This window comes from Plecotus auritus (assembly GCF_963455305.1).
Source record: "Plecotus auritus genome assembly, chromosome: 5".
Lineage (NCBI taxonomy): Eukaryota > Metazoa > Chordata > Mammalia > Chiroptera > Vespertilionidae > Plecotus > Plecotus auritus.
Genome location: NC_137776.1, coordinates 59498337 through 59524357, shown reverse-complemented (window position 1 = coordinate 59524357; position 26021 = coordinate 59498337). Strand labels below are relative to the sequence as shown.

General features: G+C 43.1%; 1 protein-coding gene across 12 annotated transcripts in view; it reads left to right on the top strand.

Annotated features, from left to right (window-relative positions):
• The window catches only part of TANC1 (tetratricopeptide repeat, ankyrin repeat and coiled-coil containing 1), a 244458-nt gene that overhangs the window by 160501 nt on the left and 57936 nt on the right, over positions 1-26021 (top strand). For 7 of the 12 annotated variants that reach the window (XM_080669577.1, XM_080669581.1, XM_080669576.1 and 4 more), the window contains 3 exons: positions 7844-7974; positions 9026-9212; positions 22219-22482. In XM_080669577.1, the coding sequence (XP_080525703.1) occupies positions 7844-7974; positions 9026-9212; positions 22219-22482 (582 nt within the window). The remainder of the gene's footprint in view (positions 1-7843; positions 7975-9025; positions 9213-22218; positions 22483-26021) is intronic. The other 5 variants (XM_080669582.1, XM_080669579.1, XM_080669575.1 and 2 more) reach the window with 2 other exon arrangements.

Genomic DNA, 26021 nt, shown 5'->3' with positions numbered 1-26021 from the left:
CTTACTCATCCTGCATAACTTTTTACACTTTAACCAACATCTCTCACCTGATTCCTCTTCCCTGCCCCTTGTAACCACTGCTCTGCTTCTATGTGTTTGACATTTTTCAGATTCCACATAAGAGATAATGCAGTTTTATCTTCATGTATCTGACTTATTTCGCTTAGCAGAATCTCCTCTAGTTCCATTCATGTTGTCACAGATGGCAGGCCTTCCTTCTTTTTTATGGCCATATACTATTACATTATATACAGGGATGGGCAAAATTAGGTTAAATTATCACCCATCATTAACTAAATCATAAGAGTATGCAATAATGAAAATAATAAGACAAAAGTACAAATAAACAATACAAAAATAAATAATAATACAAGAATAAACTGTTTTGCATACTCACAATTGCAAACCTACTTTTGCCTACCCCTGTATATGTGCCACAATTTATTTAGTCATCCATCCTTAGACAGCTAATTACATTGTTTTCTTCCTTTTTTTATTGTTTAAAGTATTACATCTGTCTCCTTTTTCCCCCCCGATTGACCACCCCCACCCCGCCACTCCAACCCCTAAGGGCATGCCCCCACTGCCCCAGTGTCTGTGTCCATTGGTTATGCTAATATGCATGCATACAAGTCCTTTGGTTGATCTATAACCTCCATCCCCTCCCCTGCCCCTTGTCTCTGGGTCTATTTTTGTTCATCAGTTTATGTTGATCATTATATCCCACATATGAGTGAATTCAGGTGATATTTATCTTTCTCTGATTGGCTTATTTCGCTTAGCATAATGTTCTCCAGTTCCATCCATGCTATTGCAAATGGTAAGAGTTCCTTCTTTTTTACAGCAGCATAGTATTGCATTGAGTAGATGTACCACAGTTTTCTAATCCACTCATCTGCTGATTGGCACTTAGGTTGTTTCCAAATCTTAGCTATTGTGAATTGTGCTGCTATGAACATACAGGTGCATACATCCTTTCTGATTGGTGTTTCTGGTTTCTTGGGATATATTCCTAGAAATGGGATCACTGGGTCAAATGGAAGTTCCATTTTTAATTTTTTGAGGAAACGCCATACTGTTTTCCACAGTGGCTGCACCAGTCTGCATTCCCACCAGCAGTGCATGAGGGTTCCTTTTTCTCCACATCCTCACCAGCACTTGTCGTTTGTTGATTGTTGATGATAGCCATTCTGACAGGTGTGAGAAGGTACCTCATTGTTTTGATTTGCATCTCTCAGATGATTAGTGACTTTGAGCAGGTTTTCGTATGTCTCTTGGCCTTCTTCTGTATGTCCTCTTTCGAAAAGTGTCTATTTAGGTCCTTTGCCCATTTTTTGATTGGATTGTTTTTCTTCCTTTTGTTAATTTGTATGAGTTCTCTGTAAATTTTGGAGATTAAACCCTTATCTGAAATAGCATTGGCAAATATGTTCTCCCATGCAGTGGGCTTTCTTGTTGTTTTGTTGATGGTTTCTTTTGCTCTGCAGAAGTTTTTTATTTTGATGTAGTCCCATTTGTTTATTTTCTCCTTAGTTTCCTTTGCCCTAGGAGTGGTATCAGTAAAGATACTGTTACGACATGTCTGATATTTTGCTGCCTATGGAGTCTTTTAGGATTTTTATGGTTTTCCCATCTTACATTTAAGTCCTTTAGCTATTTTGAGTTTGTTTTTGTGTATAGTGTAAGTTGGTGATGTAGTTTCATTTTTTTTTGCATGTATCTGACCAAATTTCGCAGCATCATTTATTGAAGAGACTGTCTTGACTCCACTGTATGCTCTTGCCTCCTTTGTCAAATATTAATTGAGCATAATGGCTTGGATCTATTTCTGAGTTCTCTGTTCTGTTCCATGGTCTATATTTCTGTCCTTGTGCCAGTACCAGGCAGTTTTGAGACTGTGGCTTTGTAATACAGCTTGATATCTGGTATTGTGATTCCCTCCAACTTTGGTCTTCTTTCTCAGGATTGCTGTGGCTATTCGGGGTCTTTTTTATTATTATTATTCCAGATGAATTTTTGGAGAGTTTGTTCTAGGTCTGTGAAATATGCCATTGGTATTTTAATGGGGATTGCATTGAATCTGTAAATTGCATTGGGTAGTATGGACATTTTAATGATGATGATTCTACCAATCCATGAACACAGTATGTTCTTCCATATGTTTATGTCTTCCTCTCTTTTTTCAATGTCCTGTAGTTTTCAGAGTATAGGTCTTTTACCTCCTTAGTTAAGTTTATTCCTAGGTATCTTAATTTTTTTGGTGCAATGGTAAACGGAATTTTTTTTTTTTTTTTTAGTTTCTTTTTTTGTGAGTTCATTATTGGTCTATAAAAAAAGCCATAGATTTATGGGTGTTAATTTGTGTATCCTGCTACATTGCTGAGTTCATTTATTAAGTCTAGCAGTTTTTTGATGCAGTCTTTGGGGTTTTCTATGTGCAGTATCATGTCATCTGCGAATAATGACAGTTTTACTTCTTTTTTTCCAATTTGAATGCCTTTTGTTTCTTCTTCTTGTCTGATTGCTATGGCTAGCACTTCCAGTACTATGTCGAATAGGAGTGGTGAAAGTGGGCATCCCTGTCTTGTCCCTCTTCTTAAGGAAAATGAATTTAGTTTTTGCCCATTGAGTATGATGTTGGCTTGTAGGTTTGTCATATAAGGCTTTTATTATGTTGAGGTATGATCCCTCTATTCCCACTTAGCTGAGAGTTTTCATCAAGAAAGGGTGTTGGATTTTGTCAAATGCTTTTTCTGCATTGATTGATATGATTATGTGGTTTTTGTCTCTCAGTTTATTTACTATGACTTTTTAATTGAGGTCTGTGGTGATATTGATGAATGTGATTTTGGTATTGTGTAATAAAATGCATCAACATTTATAAAAACAGATCTACAAAACCAGTATTTTTGAAATGACCCAAAGCATGATGTTACAAAAGTTTGCATGGGTAAAAATTCATTTGAAGCATAAAACAGACTGTTGGATTTTACTGTAACAGAGTACAAAAAGTTCATTGATATGGATTCCGAATCAACATTGGAACTAACATTTAAGAAATAGCTACTTGTCAAGTTTTGATGAGATATCAAAGAATATGTATAATTAACTAAAAAGGTTTCTCCCTTTCCCAAGTACATATCTGTCTGAGGCCACAATTATTCACATATTTCAACTAAAAGAATATATCATAGTAGATTGGATGTAGAAGCAGACACTGAAATCCAGCTGTCTTCTATTAAATGAGACATTAAAAAGATTTGCACAAATGTAAAATAATACCCTTTTTAATTAACTTTTAAAATGAAAAATAGTTATTTTTAAGTTGTAGTAATGTTTATTAACTTAAAATTCATTAACATGAATTTTAAAATTATTATTATCATTCTTTAAATATATTTTTATTGATTTCAGAGAGGCAGAGAGATAGAAACATCATTAATGAGAGGGAATCATTGATAGGCTGTTTCCTGAATGCCCCCCATTGTGGATTAAGCCCGAAACCCAGGCATGTGCCCTGACTGGGAATCGAACCTTGACCTCCTGGTTCACAGGTTGACGCTCAACCACTGAGCCATGCCGGCTGGGCTTAAATTATTATTATTTTTATTTCTAATGTGTGAAACATCAATGTATATCTAATCCAAATAAGCCAAAGCTCTTTGGAGTCCTCAATTTTTAAGAATGAGCACTGACACCAAAATGTTTTTTATGTAGACCGGAGGAGCTGAGGACTTTAGAAATAAGAGGCAGGGTGAATGAAGAGAAAAAGTCTAATTCAGGATACATTTTGAAAGAAGAATGTTAAGATTTGGTGATAATTCAATAGGGGGTAGATGAGATAAAAAGCTTAGTAGTAACTTGTATGTTAACTATGTTTTTTTTAATTATAGTCTAGAAACCAACAGAACCAGTGCAGGTTCATGGGTGGATACTCCTCTATAAATCCTGTTTTGGGAGATCCAAGGAGGGGGGCATGGTTGATGGCTTAGGAGAAGGAACAGCTAGAAAGAACAGGCAAATGCTGGTAAGTAAAGGGCACGGAAGACCAGATGTTGGGCAAGGAGCAGGTCATAGATAGGTAGAAGCAGAGGAAGGGATTTAACATCAATCAAGACCATGTTTCATTTATCAGACTTGATTCAGAAATTCTGCCTTGGAAGCTGATATTGAAGGTCCTGCAGCTAGTAAGTGGCTGGACATTGTCTGTAATGCCCAGAGCTCAGTAGAATTTGAGGAGGATGAGAGTGGAGAGGAGGCTTCTCTTGATGGGATGATCTTGGTAATCTCCAGGGGTCTTCACGGTTCTGACAGTCTGGCTTTAAGAAGATGGGAAATGAATGCAGTAAGTGTGGGCCAAGTTGGAACAGTTTGATAATCAGAAAAAAGGAGGGAATTTGTTCTTCTGAGGGAATGGTGAGTTCAGAAATAGTTATATAAGACAGAAAAAATATAAACAGAACTGTTTTTTTAGGTAAGAGAAATGTAGGCACATTAAATATAGATGTGAGTTCATGGAACCTGAAAATTATATTAGTAAAAAAAGGGGGCCTCTTGGTGTTAAAATTGGTAAGACAAATGACCAACTTCGATATAGCATCTTATCTCAAAGATGTTTGGTTTAAAAGGTGTTGCTCACATTTTTTTGAGCCTTACCAACATATAAGAAGTAGGTTTTGGCTACTTCCCTGGTGAGGAAATTAAAGAGGTTAACACTGTAAAGGGTCCAGAATAGCTTTAATGTGGAAAAGACCTTTTCTCTGAGACTGGGGGGGAGGGCGAGGGAATGGCTATCAAGGGCACAAATAGGTTTGGAGTTATAATGGCAGTAACTGGGGAGCCAGTCAGTTTATGGACTACACACCTGAATGTCCCTGCCCCGGACACAGTCCAACAGGTGTGAATAGCTAAAAAGAGGCAGACAGGAAGTGATCCAAGAAATTCCCTTTGCCCTTCTCCACATGATATTCCACAGTGATATAATATGTGAGGATTCTTTGAAAGCATTGGGAGTAATATCACTCTCCACTTGCCTAATGGATTCCTAAGGAGTAAAGCAAATTATTCTCAACTCCAAATACAGCCATTGTAAATTCTTTGGATATTTAAATCTGTGAGATGTAAAGCATTGTTAAGAGATGAGGTCTTTCTCTCATCCCTTAATCCCACTGGTATTGGGTACATTACAGCCATTATTGATCAGTGATTTAATATTAACTGCACAGATGAAAAGAAACTTTATAGAGTATCCCAGTGGATTTTGGTTTGGAGGGTCATTTGGAAGTAAGAATTCGCTTAAAGAAAATCCTCCCTGGCTGTTCAGATCTCAGGATTTGGTGGTCAACTATGGAGGTAGAAATGCTTTTCCATTTCACAGTCAAGTACATCAGAGTGAGTTCCCAAGCAACTCATCTCTTCCAAATTGTCATTGTCACACTTTACCCAGGTGTCCTTCTTCCAGAACAAAAAGTTCAGTGAGAGAAGGCTCTGTGTGTTAGGGAAGGAAAGATGCAGACGGCTTGATGTGGATTAAGGAATTCAGACTGAAGGGGACTTCCAAGGTGTGGGGGAGGTCATTGGGTTGACATTGTAGAAGAGAGAGTAATTTGAAAGGATAGTTGGGAAGCTTTCAGAAGAAAAAATAATCTAAGTTTCTTAATGAATGCAAAAACTGAGATAATGTCTGATCACTCATTTCAAACCTCAGTAGGTTTTAGAACTTGAATAGAAGCAAAGTCCAGGTTGAACAGTTTCGAGAACAAGTTAATCGTGCATTTGGGTGTCTTGTCAATCCAGGCAGTAAGCCTGGAATTGCCACTGCTCCCCAGTTTGTAAGGGGGAGGTTTGGATGACTACTTGTCTTTGATAGTCTGGGCCGTGTATCTGCAGATGCTATGTGGAGGCAGCAGTGACTGGGCCAGGGGCACCCCTGTTCCCTGCAGGACCTACACAGGGTGCAGGGTCTTGGAGCGAGCCTCAAGTGAGCCGTAGGCTCTTTATCTTCAGGGTGAATTTTGTGGCGGCCAAGCCTGTGCAGCTGCTCTCCCTGCTTCCACAGCAGTTGCCAACTGGGAGTAGTTTCTGGCTCTTTCCCCGGAGTGTTTCAGGTTGAACTAGAAGCTAGACATTCTGGGGCACAGTCACAGTTGGGTAGCAATATAGAGATTGTTTCGAAAGGAAAGGGGGGCGTGGAGCAGAGAAACTGCTGAGTTCTGCCCCTTGACCCACTTCTTCTTCTTTTCATGGGCATCCTGTTTTTTTCCTCTGGTCCAGCTGCCACCTAAGATAAAGCAGCCGCCCTGCCTGAGCCCTAGGCAATGAGGGTGGGACTGATCCTGTTCTGAAGTGGTTCAGCCCTTGGGTGTGCCTGGGTTGTGCCCATTTGGTTTGGTTCCTGCCTTCTCACCCAGATGCCTGTGTACCTTGAGAATCAAAATGTGGTTGAGATGTCTGGTGGGAAGGGCCTCTCTAGAGTGGCTGAGGGTGTGGCTGACTGCCCCTCGGGTGGCTTCCTTAACCCTGTTGGCTTGGGCCCACTTCCCCTTCATGTTATGAGTTTGACTCAAATGATCCGGGGCTCTCTTAGCCTAGGCAATGAAGCCTGGGTTATTTTACCCCTAGTTTACTAGAGCAACTACTAGTAAAAAACATCCACGTTGGTAAACAGCTCTTCTTCCCACCCCAAGCATTGAAAGCCTTTGAGGGTACGCAGGGGGTGGGGTGCTTCTCCTTCATGTGAGTGAGGGTAATACAGGTGGAGCTCTCAGCTCTGCTTATTATGATTTTCGAGATTCCTAACAAAAGGCAGTCAGCATTGAACTTTGGTGCCGATATTACAACTCAAAGGTAACGTTGCTATTTTGTTCTTCTTCCCTTATTGTATTTTTCTAAGACCTATTATCTCTTATCTGCAGATTTCCACATCTAGGGAAAATTGGTTCATGAATGTACAGCTCTAGACAATTTAGCAGAATGAACAAAACATTAAGATGAGAGACTGTTACAAGTTGCATATTGTTCTTAAGCTCTAACTTCAGTAAGCAGTTTGCTTTCTACATTATTTCATTCCCTGATGGATGCTGATTTTAAAATGTAAAAGAGGTGTGAGAATAATGTGACTATCATTTTGTCAACCATAATTAAGTAATTAGGCTTTTGGATACAAGCTTAACCTACAGCTCAGCATTTATATCAAATCCAACGATAAAAATTTCTTAAGTGCAAAAACCAAGAAGGCCAGCCTTAGATCAGATAAGAAAGGAAAGTTTTCCGAGCATACCCTGCGACATTCAGGTAAAGGTGCTTCTAGCTTTAATATGGAGTATGTTGAGAACACAGCCCGATTTTTCTACATTTGGATGGAAAGCAAGGTGTATTATTGGATCCTGTCTCTTGGGACACATTTCACTGGGATTTAAAAACCTTTGTTTCCACCGAAGTGGTCCTGCCCCCACCTTGCCAGCATGCCTGTTGTGTGTTACTTTATTTCAGTCTTGCTCTTAAAGAGGAAGATGAAGGCCTTTTTCTGCTTTTGGTGTCTGACGTACCCGTTTTTCACATGACATGGAGCTAGGAATAGCTTTCAGATAATAACACTGGGTTCTTCTGATTCAGGTCAAGTATTTCACCCTTTGCCCTTGGAGTTTCTCTTTTCCCTTTTTTCCTAACGTGTCACAGCCTCTTAATGAGCATGTATTGCCAGAGGACAGGCAACAGTGTCAAACTTCGTGCATTTTATAAAAATACACAAGAGCACCAGACAGGCAGCTGTGGTGCCAGCTCCCCAGATGTGATACTGAAACTCCCCAGAGGGCATCTTCATTGTTTTCTTTCTTTGTTCCAGAAGCAAAGGCCGATAATGAACCGAGCTGTTCGCCGGCAGCTCAAGAACTGTTGACAAGGCTGGGATTTTTACTGGGAGAAGGGATCCCAAGTGCCACACACATAACCATTGAAGAAAAAAATGAAACCATGGTAATGCCCGAGGAGCCCACTGCATCCCATACTTCCCCAGAGGATGAATGAAGGGACAGCCATCTTCTCCCACCTGGAGGGGGGAAGTCACTGTTCAGTCATATGAGTTTGGGCTGTTATGTATTGAAATGTATTGCAACTTCTTGTGGGTTTTTTGCAGGGGGCGGGCGGGAGAGGGGGAGGGGGAGATGCAGGAGGGTGCAGAACTTAAGAAAATGTCCACATTAACCTTCCACAGTCACCACCTGGAGCAGAGTGGCTAAATGAATTGAAGTGGCTGGGAGAATTCCTCAGTAATGATGCTCCTTTTATCTTTATAGCCCCATTCTTCTCATGTGGCTGCTTTGGTATATGCTTTCCTGTGCTTTTTTTTTTTTTTTTAGCACTTGAGATTTTGGAGGGTCAGCGGGGTGAGGAAAAGATTTATAGGAGATGAGGCAGAGACAAAATGAGATGAAACCAAATGGTTCATCTACCAGTGAGCACTCCCCATCCTGGGGCATGGCAGCCTGCCACTTCTGAGCGGAGATGTGTCCGCTGAATAGCAATGAGAGGCCGGAGCTGCTCCCCCTGCCAGGGTCTCTGCATGGGCGTCATGCCTCGGATGAGATCGCACTGACCACCAGTCTCTCTTCCCCTGCCCCCGAGCCCGTAAATCTCCAGGAATTGAATCGGGTTGCGGCGCCCGTGAAACATTACAAAAACAGAGTTCCCAGATTTTCCGTACAGAGGTCAGAGGACCCATTTGTCTTCTGCAGACTTGAAATGAGAGGAAGTCGGCCTGTTTGCTATTTCTGTTTTCCACCGTGCGTTCCCACTCAGTTATTTCTGAGAGTGCCCTTGCCATAAAAAATAAAAATAAAAATCAGCAGAACAAGGATGTTTTCCTTAAACTTTCGGAGACCGTATAGATAGTAAGCTCCCGAGATTTTAAAAACCGTTTTCCACTTTCCTGTTTTTCTTGTGATTGTTTTAGCCTCAAAAGCAAAAGCATGTGTAGAAGCGTCCTGTGTGAGCCCTGCTAACTTACCTCCTTCCGTTCGTCTTACAGTGCACAGCTCTGAGCCAAGGCATCAGTCCTTGCTCCACACTAACAAGCAGCACCGCATCTCCTAGCACCGATAGCCCCTGCTCAACCTTGAATAGCTGTGTCAGCAAGACGGCAGCCAACAAAAGTCCCTGTGAAACCATTAGCAGCCCTAGTTCCACCCTGGAGAGCAAGGACAGTGGAATTATAGGTAAGCAGCACACTGCTCGGTAATGTAATGGCTCAATGCACGTCAGCCAGAGCATTCATACACCAGGCTCTTCTTAAGAGGGTTTAGCACGCTCTGTGAAGGTCGGTCTGTCAGGGCCCGCCCTCTTCTTTGCAGACAGCACTGGCTCTGTGCACAGCCGACAGAATGAAGCATCGGCTTTTACATTCCTTGGCGTTTCTTTTATAACACTGGGCTCATCTGGTAAAAAATTTTCCGGATCGTATCTCGCCTGTGGAGTTACAAGAATCTGCCCTCCTCACCAATGAGTTGCATTTGTTGGAGGTTGGGTTCCATCCGGACGCAGCAGGGCAGTGAAATCCAGGCATATCTCGAAGTCTCCCCAGACCAATCTCAAGGTCACTCACGTCCCTACGTATTTCCAGGCATTTGTTCTTTAGTTTCTCATAATGGGATTGGACCAGTTTTGAGGCCAGGATTTTCTGAGAGTGGCTCCCCCTTATTATTCCCCCCACACTTACATAGTAGGCGTGCTTGTCCTGATGCGAGGGTCAGGAGACACGGATTGTAGTCCTGACTCAGGCTGCTCAGCTGCCTGACTTGAGCAACGTTGAATTGAGCTCTTTGCACATCTCTTTCCTCTCTAAAATGAAGCATTCTGATTAGTTTAGTAGTTTCTGGTCCCAGATGCGTAGTGGCATCATCCAGGGAATTTAAGAGCCCTTGTTTTCACGTCTCATCCCGAACAGACTGCACTTAAGTTTCTGCAGGCGGGCCCGGGCATCTGTCTGTCTCAGGTCTCCAGCTTGGTGCCCTTCAGATAACAGATGTGTGGGACCACTGGAGGGTTGTTCAGGTCCTCCTCTGCTCTAAGACCATGCTGCTGTTTAACATCTGTGCTCTACCGAACCATTCAGCTCCTTCCCTTTTGCTCCCATATTAATATGTAATTAAACGGACTGGAATGGCATGTGAGTTTCTGTTTTTCTTCAGTGACATGCAATCCCTTTCCCAGTGCAGTTTGAAAATCCAAGTTGCAGGTTCACCCAGTCTGTATTGTGGAGGTGGCCCCAGAAGGTCTGTGAGATTCCCCGGTCTGGTTTGTGGGCAGCCTGGTGTCGCCCTCTCCGTGGCTTTGTGTGGGGCCCCTCAGCATAAGGAAGGCAGCGTCTTCCCTCAGTTTTTACGTGGATTAGGCTCTTTGCTGGGATTTTGTTTTGTTAATTACTTTATTGAGATATAATTCACGTACTATAGTATTCACCCTTTTAAGCCATTGAATGGTTTTCGTTATATTCAAAGTTATACAACCATTACCACAATCTGATTTCAGAACATTTTCATCACCCCAGAAAGAAAACCTATGGTCGTTAGAAGTCACACCTCATTTAACCTCTCACCTCCAGCCCTACTCAGGCTACTTTCTATCTGTGTAGATTAGCTGATTCTGGACATTTCATATAAATGGTGGGTGGAGGTTTTTGTAGCAAATTTAAATTCTCATCTCACTCTGCTTCCCCACCTGCTGTGTAGTCTAGTTCAGCTAACTTTTCCCTGTGTTACTTCTGTTCTCATGCCCTCATGTCCTCCCTCTCTCTCTGAGCTGCTCACCATTGCTAGATCTCTAGTATTAATCTGTGACAGCCAGGTAACTTCCTTTACACCGTTCTTAGCTCTTCTGACATTCCCTTTCTGTATAGTTGATTTTCATTCAAGGAGTTGGCCAGTGCTACCATTTTTGGGGTGACAAAAAACTTTTCCTTGCCATTGTATGTGCCTCTTACTATAACCAAGCCAGTTTCTTGTTTTGACAGTTAGAAACTTTTTCAGTCACAAAAATATGACATTCATTCATTCGTTCATTCATTCATTCTTCTCTCTCGCTGTCTCTTTTTCTCCCTCTCATGGAGAAACAGTGCTGCAATTTATAGAGTTCTAATGAGAGGAAAGAAAAGTTGCTGGTTGAGTTTCCTGTATTGTCCATGAAAGACCAAGTTGCTGGAATATTGAAGCCCTTAATGAGTACTTGATTTAATACAGGTCCGCTCAATCCCAGACTGCTCACTTCCCTTATTACATGTTCTCCACAGCACCTCAGTATTTCCTTCAGTTGACTTTTTCTTGTTTTATTGTTTACTTCTGTCTCCATATGGAAAGGGGTCTCATCTATAGTATCCCAGCTCTCTCCTGAGCTCCTGGCTCGGTGTTGGAATGAGAAATTAAAGAAGCAATGCAGGATCCCCATCCAAGTTGGCACTGTTGAATCTCTTAATGTCATCCGTATTTTAAGCTCTCTTGTCCTTATAGCTAAATGACACATTTTATGGCATTGAAGCTGTCCTTCGCTTTTTGGCTCAAGTCAGCGTGTTCCCTTAACTCAGCAGATGAGTAGGAGGCATTGAGAAGGGTTAGGTCCCTCTTTTATGGAAAACTCCAGATTGGAGACTGGGCGTCTTGTTGCTCTAGCTGGTCTGCAGGCAGCAAGGACATAGGTGGCTGGGATGGAAGCACTGAGCTGGTGGAAACGCTCCTCTGTGCTCTCTCCTTCCCTGGCCTGCAGAGTGACAGGCTGTTGCCAAGGGACACATTGAGGTGTGGTAGGGAGCAGGAAGAAAAGCAAGTGTTTCCTCTCCAGACGGACTGTAGCCACAGCTCTTTGAAGGGGCAGGAGTGGTGGGGCCGAGGAGGGAAGGCGGTTCCTCCTGAGTCAGGACAGGGTGTGCGGGCTCCGTTGCCCTTCAGAAAGTGGGCATCTGTGACTCAGCTGTGGGTCTGTGGTTGCTGGGGCTGCGTGTGTGCTTTTTCTCCCTGAAGAACAGTGTTTGTTTTGATAAGGTGTAGCCTGGGAATGGCAACCTTGGGGCCTCTTCAGTGTTTCACAGAATGAAATACTCAGGAACACAGTGCTCCTAGTGGGCAGAGATGAAAGGGAGATAGCTTGGCTTTCTGTTTCAAAAGGCCTGGCAGCTGCTGCTAAAACAGGCCGATTCGGATCCATGTTCCAACTTAAAGCCTGCAGATGAGAGGAGGAGGCTTTCCGCTTAATTTTCCATCTTAAGTTGTTTAAGATTTGTCAGTCCATAGAGCTCCGGTCCAAGCGGCAAAGGTACTGGGGACGGCCAGTGTAAAGCCCACACAGCTTATGGCACTACACGCTTTGGGGAACTAGAGGCTCCCGGACTATCGGGCTCTGATCAGACTTCCATGGCACAGCATGAACACAAGTTATTTGGGACTTTTAGGGAAATTGCAACCCATCCTTCAACATTCCTGGGCCTCCCCTTCCATTTAAGCTGATTTCCATCAGGCTGATTATATTTGATCTAAACTTTTTGCCCAGCAATGCCAGAGGGGAACTTGTTCCCACACGCCCAGACAGCCTCCTCGGGGCAGCCACGGGGTGCTCTGCCTGGGTTCTGTTTCCACTAGCTTTGACATATTGCAGGGGAAGAGAATTTTCCTTTTAGGAACTGCTTAGTAGGAGAAAAGGCGGGCTAATAACCATTAGAAGAATTTATTGGACCCCTTCCAGTCTTTCTCTGTGGAGGCCAGAGCTTAGCAGAGCCCTCCCCCCAGCCTCTGTTCCCACTTTATTGTGTTATACAGAGGGGAGTCCCACTTTATCCTATTTCAGAAGGCCCAGGTTCTGCCAACATAAGTGCCTTTAGAAGTATAATAATTCTGTCATGTAGAAATACTGTCTAAGCTGAATGGGATTAACCGAATTCCCTATGAATATCTTCTTTCTTTCTTTTTTTTTTTTTTTAAGTGAAATTCCTTACTCTAAACGTATTGAAATCATTGGCATGACCTAGAAGTTAGTGTCTGATTTTTCAAATTGGACATGTGAAAACCTTCTAAATGTGAAACCCAGCTGCACCCAATCATCGTAAACTGGTTTCTCAATTACTTGCTTTGAAAAGGGAAAAACTTTATAAAGAAGTGGCTTTTAAAGGTGTTTCCTCCATGCCTGAGAAAACATTTTTTCTTAGTGATACTCCCTTGATGTAACTTACTTCCAGCTGTTACAAATGGAAATTGGAATAAAGTATATTCTCTTTGGAATCTGTGTGAAAACCAATCTGATTTTTTTTTTTAATTATTGACGAGAGAGAGAGAGAGAGACAGACAGACAGACAGACAGACAGAAACATTGATTTGTTGTTCCACTTATTTATGCATTCATTGGTTGATTCTTGTATGTGCCCTGACCAGGGACTGAACCTGAAACCTTGGTGTATCGGGATAATACTTTAACTAACTGCGCTACCCAGCCAGGGCACAATCTGATTTTTTTTTTTAAAGCATCACTGCAAATAGTGGGTTTTGAAACATTTTTTTATATAAACATATTGTTTAGTATTTGTTTATGTCCATAGCATGATCAACATTTTAAGTGTGTTTGTGTATCTATTTTAAGAAAATGGGCTTTTCTCTATTAAGAAAGAAGGAAATTGGATATTAGATGAGGAAAAACAAACAATACCCAGCTTTCCATATCAAGATTTTTTTTAAATAATAAATTTTTCTGATCCATCGATACATGTGGCCAGGACAAGGACTTAATACGTAGCAATTAGAACAATTTCTGGCTGAGAAAAGAGGTTGTAGAAAGTCAGTCATCTCCTCTATTTCCTCCTTCCACTAACTGCATGTACCTGCTGACATGTATAATCTGCAGATGGCTTTTGTGGATGTGTTTCCTTTTGAGAGCTGGTGTTAGTTAGGACAGCTCCGGGGCGGGGGGTTCCCAGTGACAGTGGCCCTGTCTCCCCAATGGGCGTGTCTCCTGCACAGAGCAGGTGTGTTCACCTGCCGTGCTCCCCGACATCTGAGCCACCGCATTCCACCAGGCCAGGATGATTAAGTGCCCAGAACTTGAAAAGGGGAAAGCAAGAACCTGGGTTCTTCCTGCTGCCTTTCCCCTTTGCATTTGCTTTTGTCCTTCTTATGGTAAAGCTGGGAGGCAGGTATAAATTTAGGCAGGGCAAGACCTTCACAGAAACATTTTTCCTGCAGGAGTGATTTCCAGTGAAATAATGACACTTGAATTAGTATCCTGCTGGTGCTTACTAGCTTTTGGTAACACTTGTCTTTCTGCTCAGTCGCTTAGGCTATTTTAAGAAAAGTTATGGTGGGCTGACTTTTATCTCCCTTGTCTCTCTTCTGTGCCCTCCAAAGCTTGTAAAATGAAAGTGAATCCAGAGGTAGCTTTAGACCTTTCATTTCCTGGACTTTGTGTCCAAGAGAGATGATCCGATGCAGAGAGAGGCATAGAAAGAGGAATGAATTGTACTCTATTTTCATTTTTAACTTGTAAATCCTGCCCTTTGGATTTCATGCTAATGAGCTTCGTTGCCACCTGTATTGCCCTGTTTGCCACTAAATTGAAATGCTTCGGAACTGATTTGGTAATAACTGTTGTTTCAAATCTGTGACAATATTCATTTTACTACATTGCCTGCAATTTAAAAAATCATCCTTAATTATAGACACTTCCTTTTAATTTCCTAGGTGAAGGAGGAAAATTTGCCTTTACAAATCTAATTCTGTAATATACTTAATGTGGGAAAGAAATCCTTGGTGATGATTCGAGTCAGCAGAGTGCCTGCCACGCTTTTATTCAGACTGGTTGTTCTGTCAATGGAGCAAGTATTTTTTGGCACCTACTGTGTACCAAGAGCAAGTTTGTCCAGTACTGGAACAAGGGACAATACAGATAAGGCAGAGTATCCAGGTCAAAACTTGTCCACCTGTGGGACCAGAAAATGGTCTGTTGTCCGTCCTGTGGAGGGTCTGGGCAGGTTGTCAGTGCCGAAAAGCATTTAAAACGTGGCGGAGATTGACACCTGTGATGGAAGGGGTGTATGTTGTAGGTGCATAATAATGCCACCCACTAATAATGCCTCATGCTCTTTCCTGGGAGATTCAAGAACTTTGGGGAGTCTTAGGACTGTGTAAGGAGCTCCTCTGTCTGTGCCTTCAGCGTGCAGGTTCTGTGACACTTTAAGCACTGTGCTGCGTGCTGTCGTTAGCCAAAGTCACGTTTCAGTCCAGAGGCTTTTCTCTGGAGACTGCTCCTGCTGTGTCCGGCTGAATGAGGACCGTGTGGCTGAGTGAGGCAGGCCTGCCCTCCTCCCTTCCCCTGCCCTACCCTCCCGACCGCCCTGCTCCAGCTGATCCTGGAGGTGTTTCCACAATCAAAAGCCTGAAGAATGCGCCTATGAATGCATGGCTCAGGTCCCCGGCCTTGCTGCATGTCATAGCAGAGCACGCCTTGCGCAATGCGGGGAGCACTGAGCTGGAGATTTGGTACAGAGATCTGTGTGTCACAAGCCAAAACCCAGGGCATCTGCAAGACCAGAAGGGGAGGAGGGCTCAGCTGCATGTTACACGGGGCTGGCCAGGAGGGCCGAGCGGTTATCCATACAGAGTTGCAGAAGGAGAAGCCAGAAAGTTCCCCGGAGCCAAAGGTAATTCAGGCTGCCACCCTCCCTGTGGCATTCCAGGGAAGGGCGAGTTAGCCTGCTGCCTTCACCGGAGCCCTTTCCTCGCTGCGCTGAGGGAGATCAAAGGCAGCCACTGAAGGGAAGGTGAGCCTCAGAGGTCCCTGTGTGGCTGTCAGCTTGTGGGTGGGGCAGAGGGAGAAGCACAGGCTGGCATTTGTGGTCAGAAGGCCTCCTGCGCGCTGATTTCATCCATGCCACCTTTCCCTCTGTCACTCCGGGAAATCCCAAGTAGGGGTGGCAGCTGGAACCGTGTGCAGTGTGAGTGCCAAGGAAAGGACTCAGGAGGCCAGGGTGTTCATATGCCGCTTCCTGGACCTGTCTCTCTGATCTTTTTCCATCAGCTAGTCTTTCTTTGCTTAACCTTTCGAAAGTTATTCATGAACTTTATTCAGTCATGTGAGAGGAGGTGGTGTCTGCAGTAGCTGTGTTTTCCCTTTTTATTCATGTCTTCCCTGCTCTCACTTTCCTAGGCAGCCATTATGTTAGTTTCTTATTGGATCTTTAGTTCACTGGCCAAGTGGTTTCGCTCTTAAACTCTTCCTGTCAATCATTAAGTTGAATATAAAAGTTTTAAAAATGTTTGTGTTCTTTAGTGCTACTTTATTTTTCTTCAGTTGTACGGGGAGGAGAACGTTCTTGGGTACCAATGATATAGGAGGCCCTTTACATGGGCCCTTGTATCTGAGCTTTCTCCAAAGTCCAGGGAAGAACAGAGGGTTCTCTTCATCGAGCCTTTGAAAATGGAGAATGCGAGACAGTCATGGCGTGCTCGAAGAAAATGCCAACTTCATATTATTTTCATATTTTCAAAATGTGTATTTGTGTGTGTGGTGTACACTAACCAATTAGAATAGTGCATGCACATAATTTATAAATACATGTATTTAGGGTGCAGTCTCCAATATTTATACTAATGGGTGGCATGGTCAGAACAGTGTAGAGCCCCATTCTGGAGCACAGTGAGGCCGGGGGCCTTGTGGGGCTGTCCTGCCCATAGAGCTCCTGTGAGTACTCAGTGAGTTGAGATGTCACAAGGGTTTAGGGCAGAGCCCATACATGGTAGACACCATTACAACATTCATTTAGCCTCTTGTTGCTATTTCCTAAGGGTACTCATTTATTTATACTTACTCTCTCCCCAGTGAATGTGAAATGCTCGCACATAGACATTTAGTAAAACAAAGTTTTTCTCTCCAATGAAGGTCTGAGTTGGGGAAAGGAAATAGAGCAGGAGAAAAGATGAAGTCAGGAGTCAGGCTCATATGATTTTATTTATTGTATTTAGCGTGGGAAGAATATCTTACTTTTAAGTTTCCACATAGTCAATATACAGAGAGAAATAGAACCAAATACATATGATGATGTTTGTAAGATAAAGATAAGAAGTGTACCAGTTCTTAGCATTGGGCCCAGAGATACGTACCCTGAGATCCTACCCACACCCTGGGTCCTCAGGAGAGAAGCCAAGGTTTGAACCCAAGCCCCTTGCATTTTTTTACCTCTTGTCTTTTCTGCAACTCAGAAAGAATTCAGCTCTATCTCTGTGTATATATTTGATATCAGTGAACCTTAGTTCCTAAATAGTTGTGGGCTAATGGTGTAGTCAGTTTAATTTTCTTCTTGATGTTCTTTTGAACCTATAACCTGATTTATATCTCATCGAAGTACTTGTTGGGCCCTGGACTGAAACTGATTATTTTCCCTGGTTCTATTTTAAGTGTACATTCAACATAGAAAGAACCTTCAAAAAGCAAAGAGGGGGCAAAGGAAGATGGGAAGGAGAAGGCATATACCTTTATAGTGGAGGATTATATACCAAACATTTGATGACTGAGTGGATCTCCCTCTCTGCTTCCTCCACCTCCCCACCGGTGGCTCCCTCCTGGCTGCTGTGAGCCCATGACTGGCCCCTGCCCAAAGCCCCCTGCCTAAGGGCTACTGTTTTTAACAAGGCAAACTTCATGAACTGCAAAATATTCCTTAACCACAGATAGTTCAGAGCAACTTGTACATGGTGAGCACTGTGCGTGGTAAAAGGAGTGTGCAGTCAAAGAACTGGTATCAGACATACCATTAACTGTGTGTGTGTGTGTGTGTGTGCGCGCTCATTTTCTCCCGAGAAAGTATCTATAAGGATGGGGTTGATGGTTCTCAGCCCCTCCAACTCTTTTCAAGGTTGTGGTCATGTATATGTCCTAATATATTTTGAACTTTTTTTTTTGGAAATAGTATAGCCCTGTGCACTAGTATACTAGGTCTAGTTAAATGTGCTGTTACTACAGAGGAAGATAACGCATTGTTTGTGGCTAAAAATAATTTTCAAACTACAGAGAGTCAGAAGTAACACATGTAAATCAGTGAGCAGTACCCAACCTAAGTTAATACTACATTGGGAACACCATGTAACCTCACAGCTTGCTAACATGAGGCCTGATAAATCAGTCATTTACAGAATCTTGCCTGTTGGAAACATGTTTGAGACCTAGTATGAGTGATGATAGCAAGTCTTTTGTTGTTGAGAGTATTACAGATGTCCCCATTTCCCCCACTTTCACCCCCTCCACCCAGCCCCTGCCCCACCCCAGGCCTTTACCACACATTGTCTTTGTCCATGGGCTATACAGATAGGGTGTCCCCCAAAAATGTATGCCCACTTTGAATGAGTATGCAGTCAGTGTTTATTAACATGTAATTCATTTTCTAAATTTAAAAGAATCTACAGAAATGAATAATTTGATCTGTCAGTGGCCTGCTTTCAAACTGATGACTGTTCTGGTCCAGGCACTGCTGATAACACAAAGCCATGGAATCACAAACATCAAGAATCATTTCATTCGGTATTTGTGCTCTCTCAATTCATCAACTGTTGCCAATTTTGTACCATAAACTTTATCTTTTATGTATTCCCATAAGAAATTCTAGTGGATAAATTTTCTGTGTTCAAAGCTTAGTCTGACTTCACCCATTATTTCAAATCAGTTAAACCTGAAAAGGAGTGAAAATTAAATGAGTTATTAGCTGTCAAAGTGTGTTTACATTTTGGGAGATACCCTGTGTGCCCCCAAAATGTGTACACACTTCGAATAATTATAAAGGCAGTGTTTGTATTTCAAATGTGTTTTCAAATGTCCAGTAGCATTTTAGGAAGAATTTCCTTTGTTCAAAGCTTAGTCTGTCTGAAAAGAAAGAAACACCAATTGAGCTATCAGTTATTAAAGTGTGTACACATGTTTTTGGGACACTCTGCATATGCATATAAGTTCTTGGGTTAATCTCTTCATACCAAGTCTTAATTGGTAAAAGCTGGTGTCTATACTGGCTGAAGGAATAAGATGTTAAAATTTTCGAGTTGTTAAGGGAACTTGAAAGATTATCTAGTCTCCAAAAAATGTCAAATGGCACTTATTTTTTAGAGCTTTTTAACATAAAGTCATCATAGTTAAAATGGTGTGTGTATGTGCGTGTGTGTGTGTGTGTGTGAACTTGAAGGCAACTGGGTTAATTTAAGTAGGAGTTTGGATTTTGTTAGCCGGAAAGAAACACGAATTTTGCGAAGCCTGTCATCTGTTGTCAGAACCAGCTTTCCTTTGCTGGAGACTGTGGGGCTGCCCTCCCTGGTGTGCTCCTGAGGTCACTCAGGGAAACTGGAGAGATGGGCCTTTATCTGCCCCATTGGATCTGCTTTGGGACTTGATGGTGCCTGAGCCATGATGCAAGTACACTGCCTGGGCTTCAAGCCATGTAGGTGAACCCGGTATTGGATCCCAGGGAGGAGGAATCTTGCGAAGTGGGGCAATCTTAGTGGAGTATCTTTGTTGGAGGGCCCGTGGCCTCAGAGCTTCTGGCTTCAGGGCCCTGGTGAGTGTGGATGTCAGAATGCTAAGTGCTTTACAGGAATACACTAATTTATTAATGAGATTATTGCTCATTAATGGCAATTATTGCTGATTAATGGGAATTCATGTCATTAAAATTGGTAATGTGAGCAACGATGAACTTCATGAGGGCAGTGGAGAGTTTCCTACTTACAAACGTATCATAGCTTGTAATATCGTGCTTTTGAAGTGGCGCCCCTGTCTGGGACTTCTCATCTCAGCTACTGCTTCTGCAGCTGGGCCTTCCTCCCCACCCACTCTCCTGCTCACCGCCAGGACCTGGACATTGCCATGCATCAGGGCCTGGGCGCCGTGGCTGTCTGGTGAGAACTGGGCCTTCAGCCTGTTCTTCAGTCCGGGAGCCTGCCAGGCTGGCCCTGCTTCTGGGGCTGTCACTTGCCACAGGGAGTAGGGAAGTCCCTTGTCTGTGTTCCCACTGCTCGAGGTCTGGGTGAGGACTCAGATCTTTGGGGGTTTGATTCTGAAGTGCATGATACTTAGGGGGAACACAAGGGGAAACACATCACTTTGACTTTATTTTTCACCTTAAGGATATGTACTCCAAAATAAAACAGACAACTCTAAAACCGAATAAATCACCCCCACCCCAGCCTGTAACTTAGATATTGGCACAGCCTGGGGACCTAATTAATTATTGCATATCTGTGGAAAAGGCATCTGAGTCCTAAATACTGGCATTATAAATGAAGGTTTGTAACACATGCACAACTTATTAACAGGGTTGCAATGAGTAATTAATTACCATGAGTTGTGAGCAATCATCCCATTAATAAATTAGTGTATTCCTGTGAAGCGATTAGCAGAGTCCATGACATATAGTACCCTTCAGTAAATGCTAGTTGCTGCTATTACCACCAGCAGTAGCATTTTTTAGGATAGAAGGTCATACTTGCTATACTTACGCTCCTATGAACGGGGGGCTTTTTTTTAATGGACCACACAATGAAGGCTGTGATGGATTCCAAACAGATGGGAGATGAGTATTAATACTCCGGATAGAATACTTGGAAATGCTTGGAATAATGACAGACACCCAAAAGGTATGCCGGGCCTGTCACAAATAAATTTACACTTTAGTTGGAGACATAATACCAACAATCTCGAACCAATAACAGTGAGGTGACAGGCGGTGTCTCTGATCACAACTGGGATAGAAGTGTGTTCATTTGCTCACCCATTGAATTAGCAAACCTTTATTGAGCACTTAGCATGCGCCAGGCGTGGTGCTGTTCAGAAAAGAGACACTGGTAGTAGAGACACTTGTTAACAGGGAGGCTTCAGAGTGCAGAGGGGATTTTTTAATAGGTAAGACATGAATGGTAAGTCCTGACTGGAGCAGCAGGAGCAAGACAGTTTTAGGACTGGGGCAGAATGCCCTACAGTCACAGCAGGGAAATTGTTTTGTCTTCTTAGCCTGAAGGAGCATTGTAAAAATAAGCAAAACCCCTTCGGACCTTTGACCCTAGATAGCAGGCTCTGTGGAGCTAATTCACCAGCCTGCTGATAAGAGTGTGTGTCCTCCTGGTATATTTATGAAACAGCTTAAACCAGGCACTGGGTTCTGAATGCACTCTGACCCCATGCACTCCCATTTAAGTGGATCCAAACAGGGACACAGAGGGTTCAGAAGACATGGCCCTTGTTCTCAAGGACACAATCCAGTGTCCTTGGTGAACATCACATATGGCTCAGGGCCTTGAAATTGGAAGTGGCTATTCATAGAAGCGACAGAGGGTGCGTACAGGTGGGGCAAAAGTAGGTTTACAGTGGTTCGTAAGGAAAAGAACACAATGCTTAATAAAAAGTACAAGAATAAACTGTTCCACATGCTCATAACTGTAAACCTACTTTTGCCCTGCCCTATATTGCTGTATTTCTTCATCATTTTTCCTCTTCTGCCCAGATGTTCTTTGTGCCGATTTTCTTCCTTAGAGGTTAAATTTTAATTCTGCAATCATGTGATCCTTCCCACACTTGTGTTTTTCTTGCGTTGTTTACATAGCGGCTTTCCGCTAAAGTCCTGTCAGCCTCTCGGGATGGTCCTGAACAGATGTTACAAAGCTTAATGCTAACGACCAAATTCTCTGCTTGACTCTATCACTGCATTTTTGTTTTTATAGATTTTTCTCCTGCATCTTTTCTGCATGAACCATGGTGCTGCTCTGTCCCCCCCCCGCCCTCCCGCCCCCCGTACACAGATGTTAATTTGGAAAAATTATTTAAAGGGTCAAAGGAATTTAATGAGATATAAGTTCTTTTGTGAGCAATTCATCTGTGTTAAAAAAAAGAGAGGCAACATCATCTCCAAATCACACAGATATACCATTAACTCCAGATATGTTTAGACAGCTTTTTTATTATCTTCTTATCAGTGTTCTTTTTCCTCCCCTGTAGAATAATTTGGCAGTTTATATCCCCTATTAAGCAACATTCTTCTAATTTACAAAAATACATTGTATGAAGCAGACTTTAATAAAAATCTGTGTGGACCGGAATACGTTCCCTTGATGGTGGGGAGGGCTGTGTGTGTGTGTGTGTGTGTGTGTGTGTGTGTGTGTGTGAATTCTCAACAGCCCCAGTGATGCCTGGCGGCCTTCAAAGTCTTTTGGTCTCTCATTTCAGCCACAATTACAAGTTCATCCGAAAATGATGACCGGAGTGGCTCCAGTTTGGAATGGAATAAGGACGGAAGCCTAAGGTTAGGGGTGCAGAAGGGAGTGCTTCATGATCGGAGGGCAGATAATTGTTCCCCAGTGGCGGAAGAGGAGCCCACTGGGTCAGCAGAGAGCGTGCTGCCCACAGCTGAAGCCCCCGGAGGAGATGGTCCAGTCCCTTACTCTCAGAGCTCCAGCTCGCTAATAATGCCACGGCCCAACTCAGTTGCAGGTAAGGCCACACTTCTCCTTAGGAGGGTTATCTTGCTGGGCCTGAGGTGCCTGTGTTCGCTCTCTTCCCTTGGGAATCTAATCCAGACACCAGCCGGCTTTGTGATCCGGGGTCAGGCACCCAGCCTTTTCTAGACCTCCAGTTTACCCCTGCGGAAACATGATCAGGCTCCACCGGATGGTCTTTAAGGGATCCTACTGCGCTGGAAGTCCCCCAAAAAGTATACCCACTTTAACAGCTGACAGTTCAATTTTGAAAAGGAGATGTGTTTTTAATAAGTACTGCCTTTATAATTATTCAAAGTGTGCGTATACATTTTTTGGGGACACCCTATATTTAGACTCTCTTCCCTCTCAAAGAGCCATAAAGTACCAAAAATTCTGTCCTTGTTTTTGTTATTTGAAGCCTGAGTAAATTCATGACTTTGTATTACATCTTGGTAAACAGGAATCATACTTCAGAGTGAGTTTGTTAATATCAGCGCAAAGAATTTCTAATCCAACTTTCAAACTTAGCCTCTACCATTGAGGCCCATCATACAGATGGGGGGTCAGTTTCTGTGTAATTCTGTTATAAGGGATCTCACAGCTTAAAACATGAACAGCGGAAGTGAGGGCTCTCGGTCGAGGAAATGAAAGAAGGCACTCTGGGGCAGCCGGAGCTAAGGAGACATACATGAGTGGTGACTTGCTACACGACTAGCCAGTGGGTGGTTGCAAGCGAGGAGAGAAGGTTAGGGGTTGGGGTGGAGAGAGGAACTCTGCGTCTGAGCTGACATGCCTGCTTTCAAGTCCTGAGTTTCTAAACTTGGTGCCCTTGGGTTGAACTTAGAAGAGGAACTTGTTTCAGTCATTCTTTGTTACCAACACAATGCTTAAAATTTCTCCTCTGCTAATGTGTGGACCCAGGTCCTCCCTTCCTACATCAAAGGCTTTTCCTGTGATTTTTACTGCTCCTTCAGGATGTGGCAGGTCACTCTGGTTGTTGTTGGGAGCTTTGTTGTGTGTGTGTGTGTTTTTTTAAACAATGAAACTCTGAAACAGCTTGATAAATAAATTGCCCTAATGGAAAAGTTCCGAGACACAACTCTAATTCGCTTTCAAAGGACATAAAGTGGCCTTATTCCAGGAGAGAGGCTTGGCGTGTCTGCTAGAGAGTGGTACTGGAGGGTTTATGCGTATTTGAGTGATGGTTTTTCCAAAAGCTTTCGTGTCCTCCCACCACCATTCCACTACCTACGGCGTAACATGTCCCCCAGGCATTTTAGACCGGATTTACCTAGTTACAATAAATGCTTCATTTGTGTTATCCCAGAACTTGATGGTTTTATTGACTTCAACAACATAGCAAACTTGCATTCAGTTTCATGGAGCTATTTTAAAATAAAGAGAAACATTAATAAATTAAGTCAACAGTGTTAAAAGCCCCCCGTTTGGGGTGATGTGCCTGCTTGATGTTCTTTTATGGGCTCTCCCGCCCTGTGAATTGACAGTGGGTGTGAGCTGAGCTTTTCCAGGCGTCCGCAGTGATTACGGAGCAGGGCTGTCTGGGTGCTTCTGTGTTCATTCATTAGCCTCTACGTATGCACTTGAGCAAGACCTCCTGTGGAACTGGGAGGGTTTTGCACTCTAGGTTTGAGCAGTGACTGCCTGGCCTAATGGGTTTGCTCGTTTGCTCTGCGTTGTACATTTTATAAACTGAAAGCATGTTTTTTTTTTAAAAGGAAATAGGCAAGTGCCTTCCAGCATAGTATGTGCTGACAAGCTGGGCATCTGGTAGATTTTTCATTGCCCACCCTCCTACCCCTAAAGCTGAGCCTCAGTTAAGAGGGAATGGCAGGATCTCTCAGGTATTGTTGAAAAGAGCAGAAGATTCAGGTGGTCTGTACTACATGCAGCACTGTTTGTCTAGTGATTAGAAGGCAAGCTGCTACAACAGGGAGTAGGCAACACTCAGTGTTTGAAGGGTGACAGTAATACATGAGGGACCCTATACTGCAATCTTGAGGAAGTATTTGCATGTAAGATCCATATAAACATAAATTCCATTTGCTAGGAAACATCCAATGATTGGATGTGATGTATGCAGAGAAGGACCGGCGGGTGGAGGAAGGGGGATGCTGACCTCAAGGCACCTGGTCCCCATGTCCCCCGCCCCAGGGAGCACGGGTGTGGAAACAGATACCTCAGGTTGCCAGCTCTTCTTGTTGTTGGGCCTGTTGCAAAGCACTGTGGTGGTCTGTTCACCGTTAACCATCTAGCACAGTAAAATTTTTATGTCAAGGGTTATAAAAACAAGTTGGCTAGGTTTGGAGATTGTTTCACTACACAGAGATTGTCTTTGTAAACAATTTGTTGGTGTGGAATTGGTTTGCAATCCTGCAGTCAGGTTATTACTGTATATCACATCAAATGTAAGGCACAGACACCTTACTCCTTTATTAAAACACAGAATGAGAACCCTTTACAGTGCTTTCTTAGATCATTTAGAATTTGGGTAATTAGGGGCTACTATTTTTTAGTACTTTTCTTACCCCCCTTTTGAAATACTTCCTAGGTGGATCAGAGAACACTGTTTAGTTTTCAAGGAAACCAACAAACATCATTACCAGCCAATTTTCTTAAAACTCGAACTGATAATGGCCTGGACTTAATGGCATTTACCTTTGATAGGTTAGTCCATGATGTTTCAACAGATGCTTCTCTTTGCTCAGCTTAGATGAGCCTTCCTCTGCATCTCCTTCCACTCCACCCACCTCACCTCTCTCCACCCCGCCACAGTAAACCTCTTGCTTGCAGCATGTGCCAGTGTACTCCTCACCCAGGTGTTGGGCGCAGTGTGTGTGCAGTAAGCGTGTAATTAGTTTAATTGTTGAGATATTAGCAGTAGGTTTATTGCAGCATGAAGTTACCACTTTACCTCTGATTTTTCTCGGCCCTGAACAGTGTTTAGCATTTTGAAAGCATGTAGTGTTAAGTACCAGGAAATGAGTCTGAATCCTGTACTGGTAATGCCCGGGAATCTACGGTAGGCACGAGTGAGAAGGCAGAGTGGGATCCCCTGGGAGGCCGAGGCTTCCTGCCTCCACCCTCCACCCTCTCTTTCTGTGCCTTTGACAACACCTCAGAAAGCAGAGGCAGCCAGCAGCTGGTGGCTTGCAGCCCTGCTGAGAGGTGGCCCATTTAAACGCAGCTTACTCGTGTTTGAATAGAGGCTGATGGCGCTGTGGAGTTCTGGGGGCCAGTTGTTGTGTACTTTGGAGCTGAAACTGTGGCGACTGGAAATCTGAAAACACATTTGGAACTTCATCTCCTGCATGTGTGTCAAACAAGGTCTTCTTTTACAATCCTTTACAGCCTCATAATCTTAATCCTCCTGGTTGTCACAGTACTATAAACCGAATGTCTTGTGTTTTATATATATATATGTATATATGTATATATATATGTATTTTAATTGATTTCATAGAGGAAAGGAGAGGGAGAGAGAGATGGAAACATCAAAGATGAGAGAGAATCATTGATCTGCTGCCTCCTGCA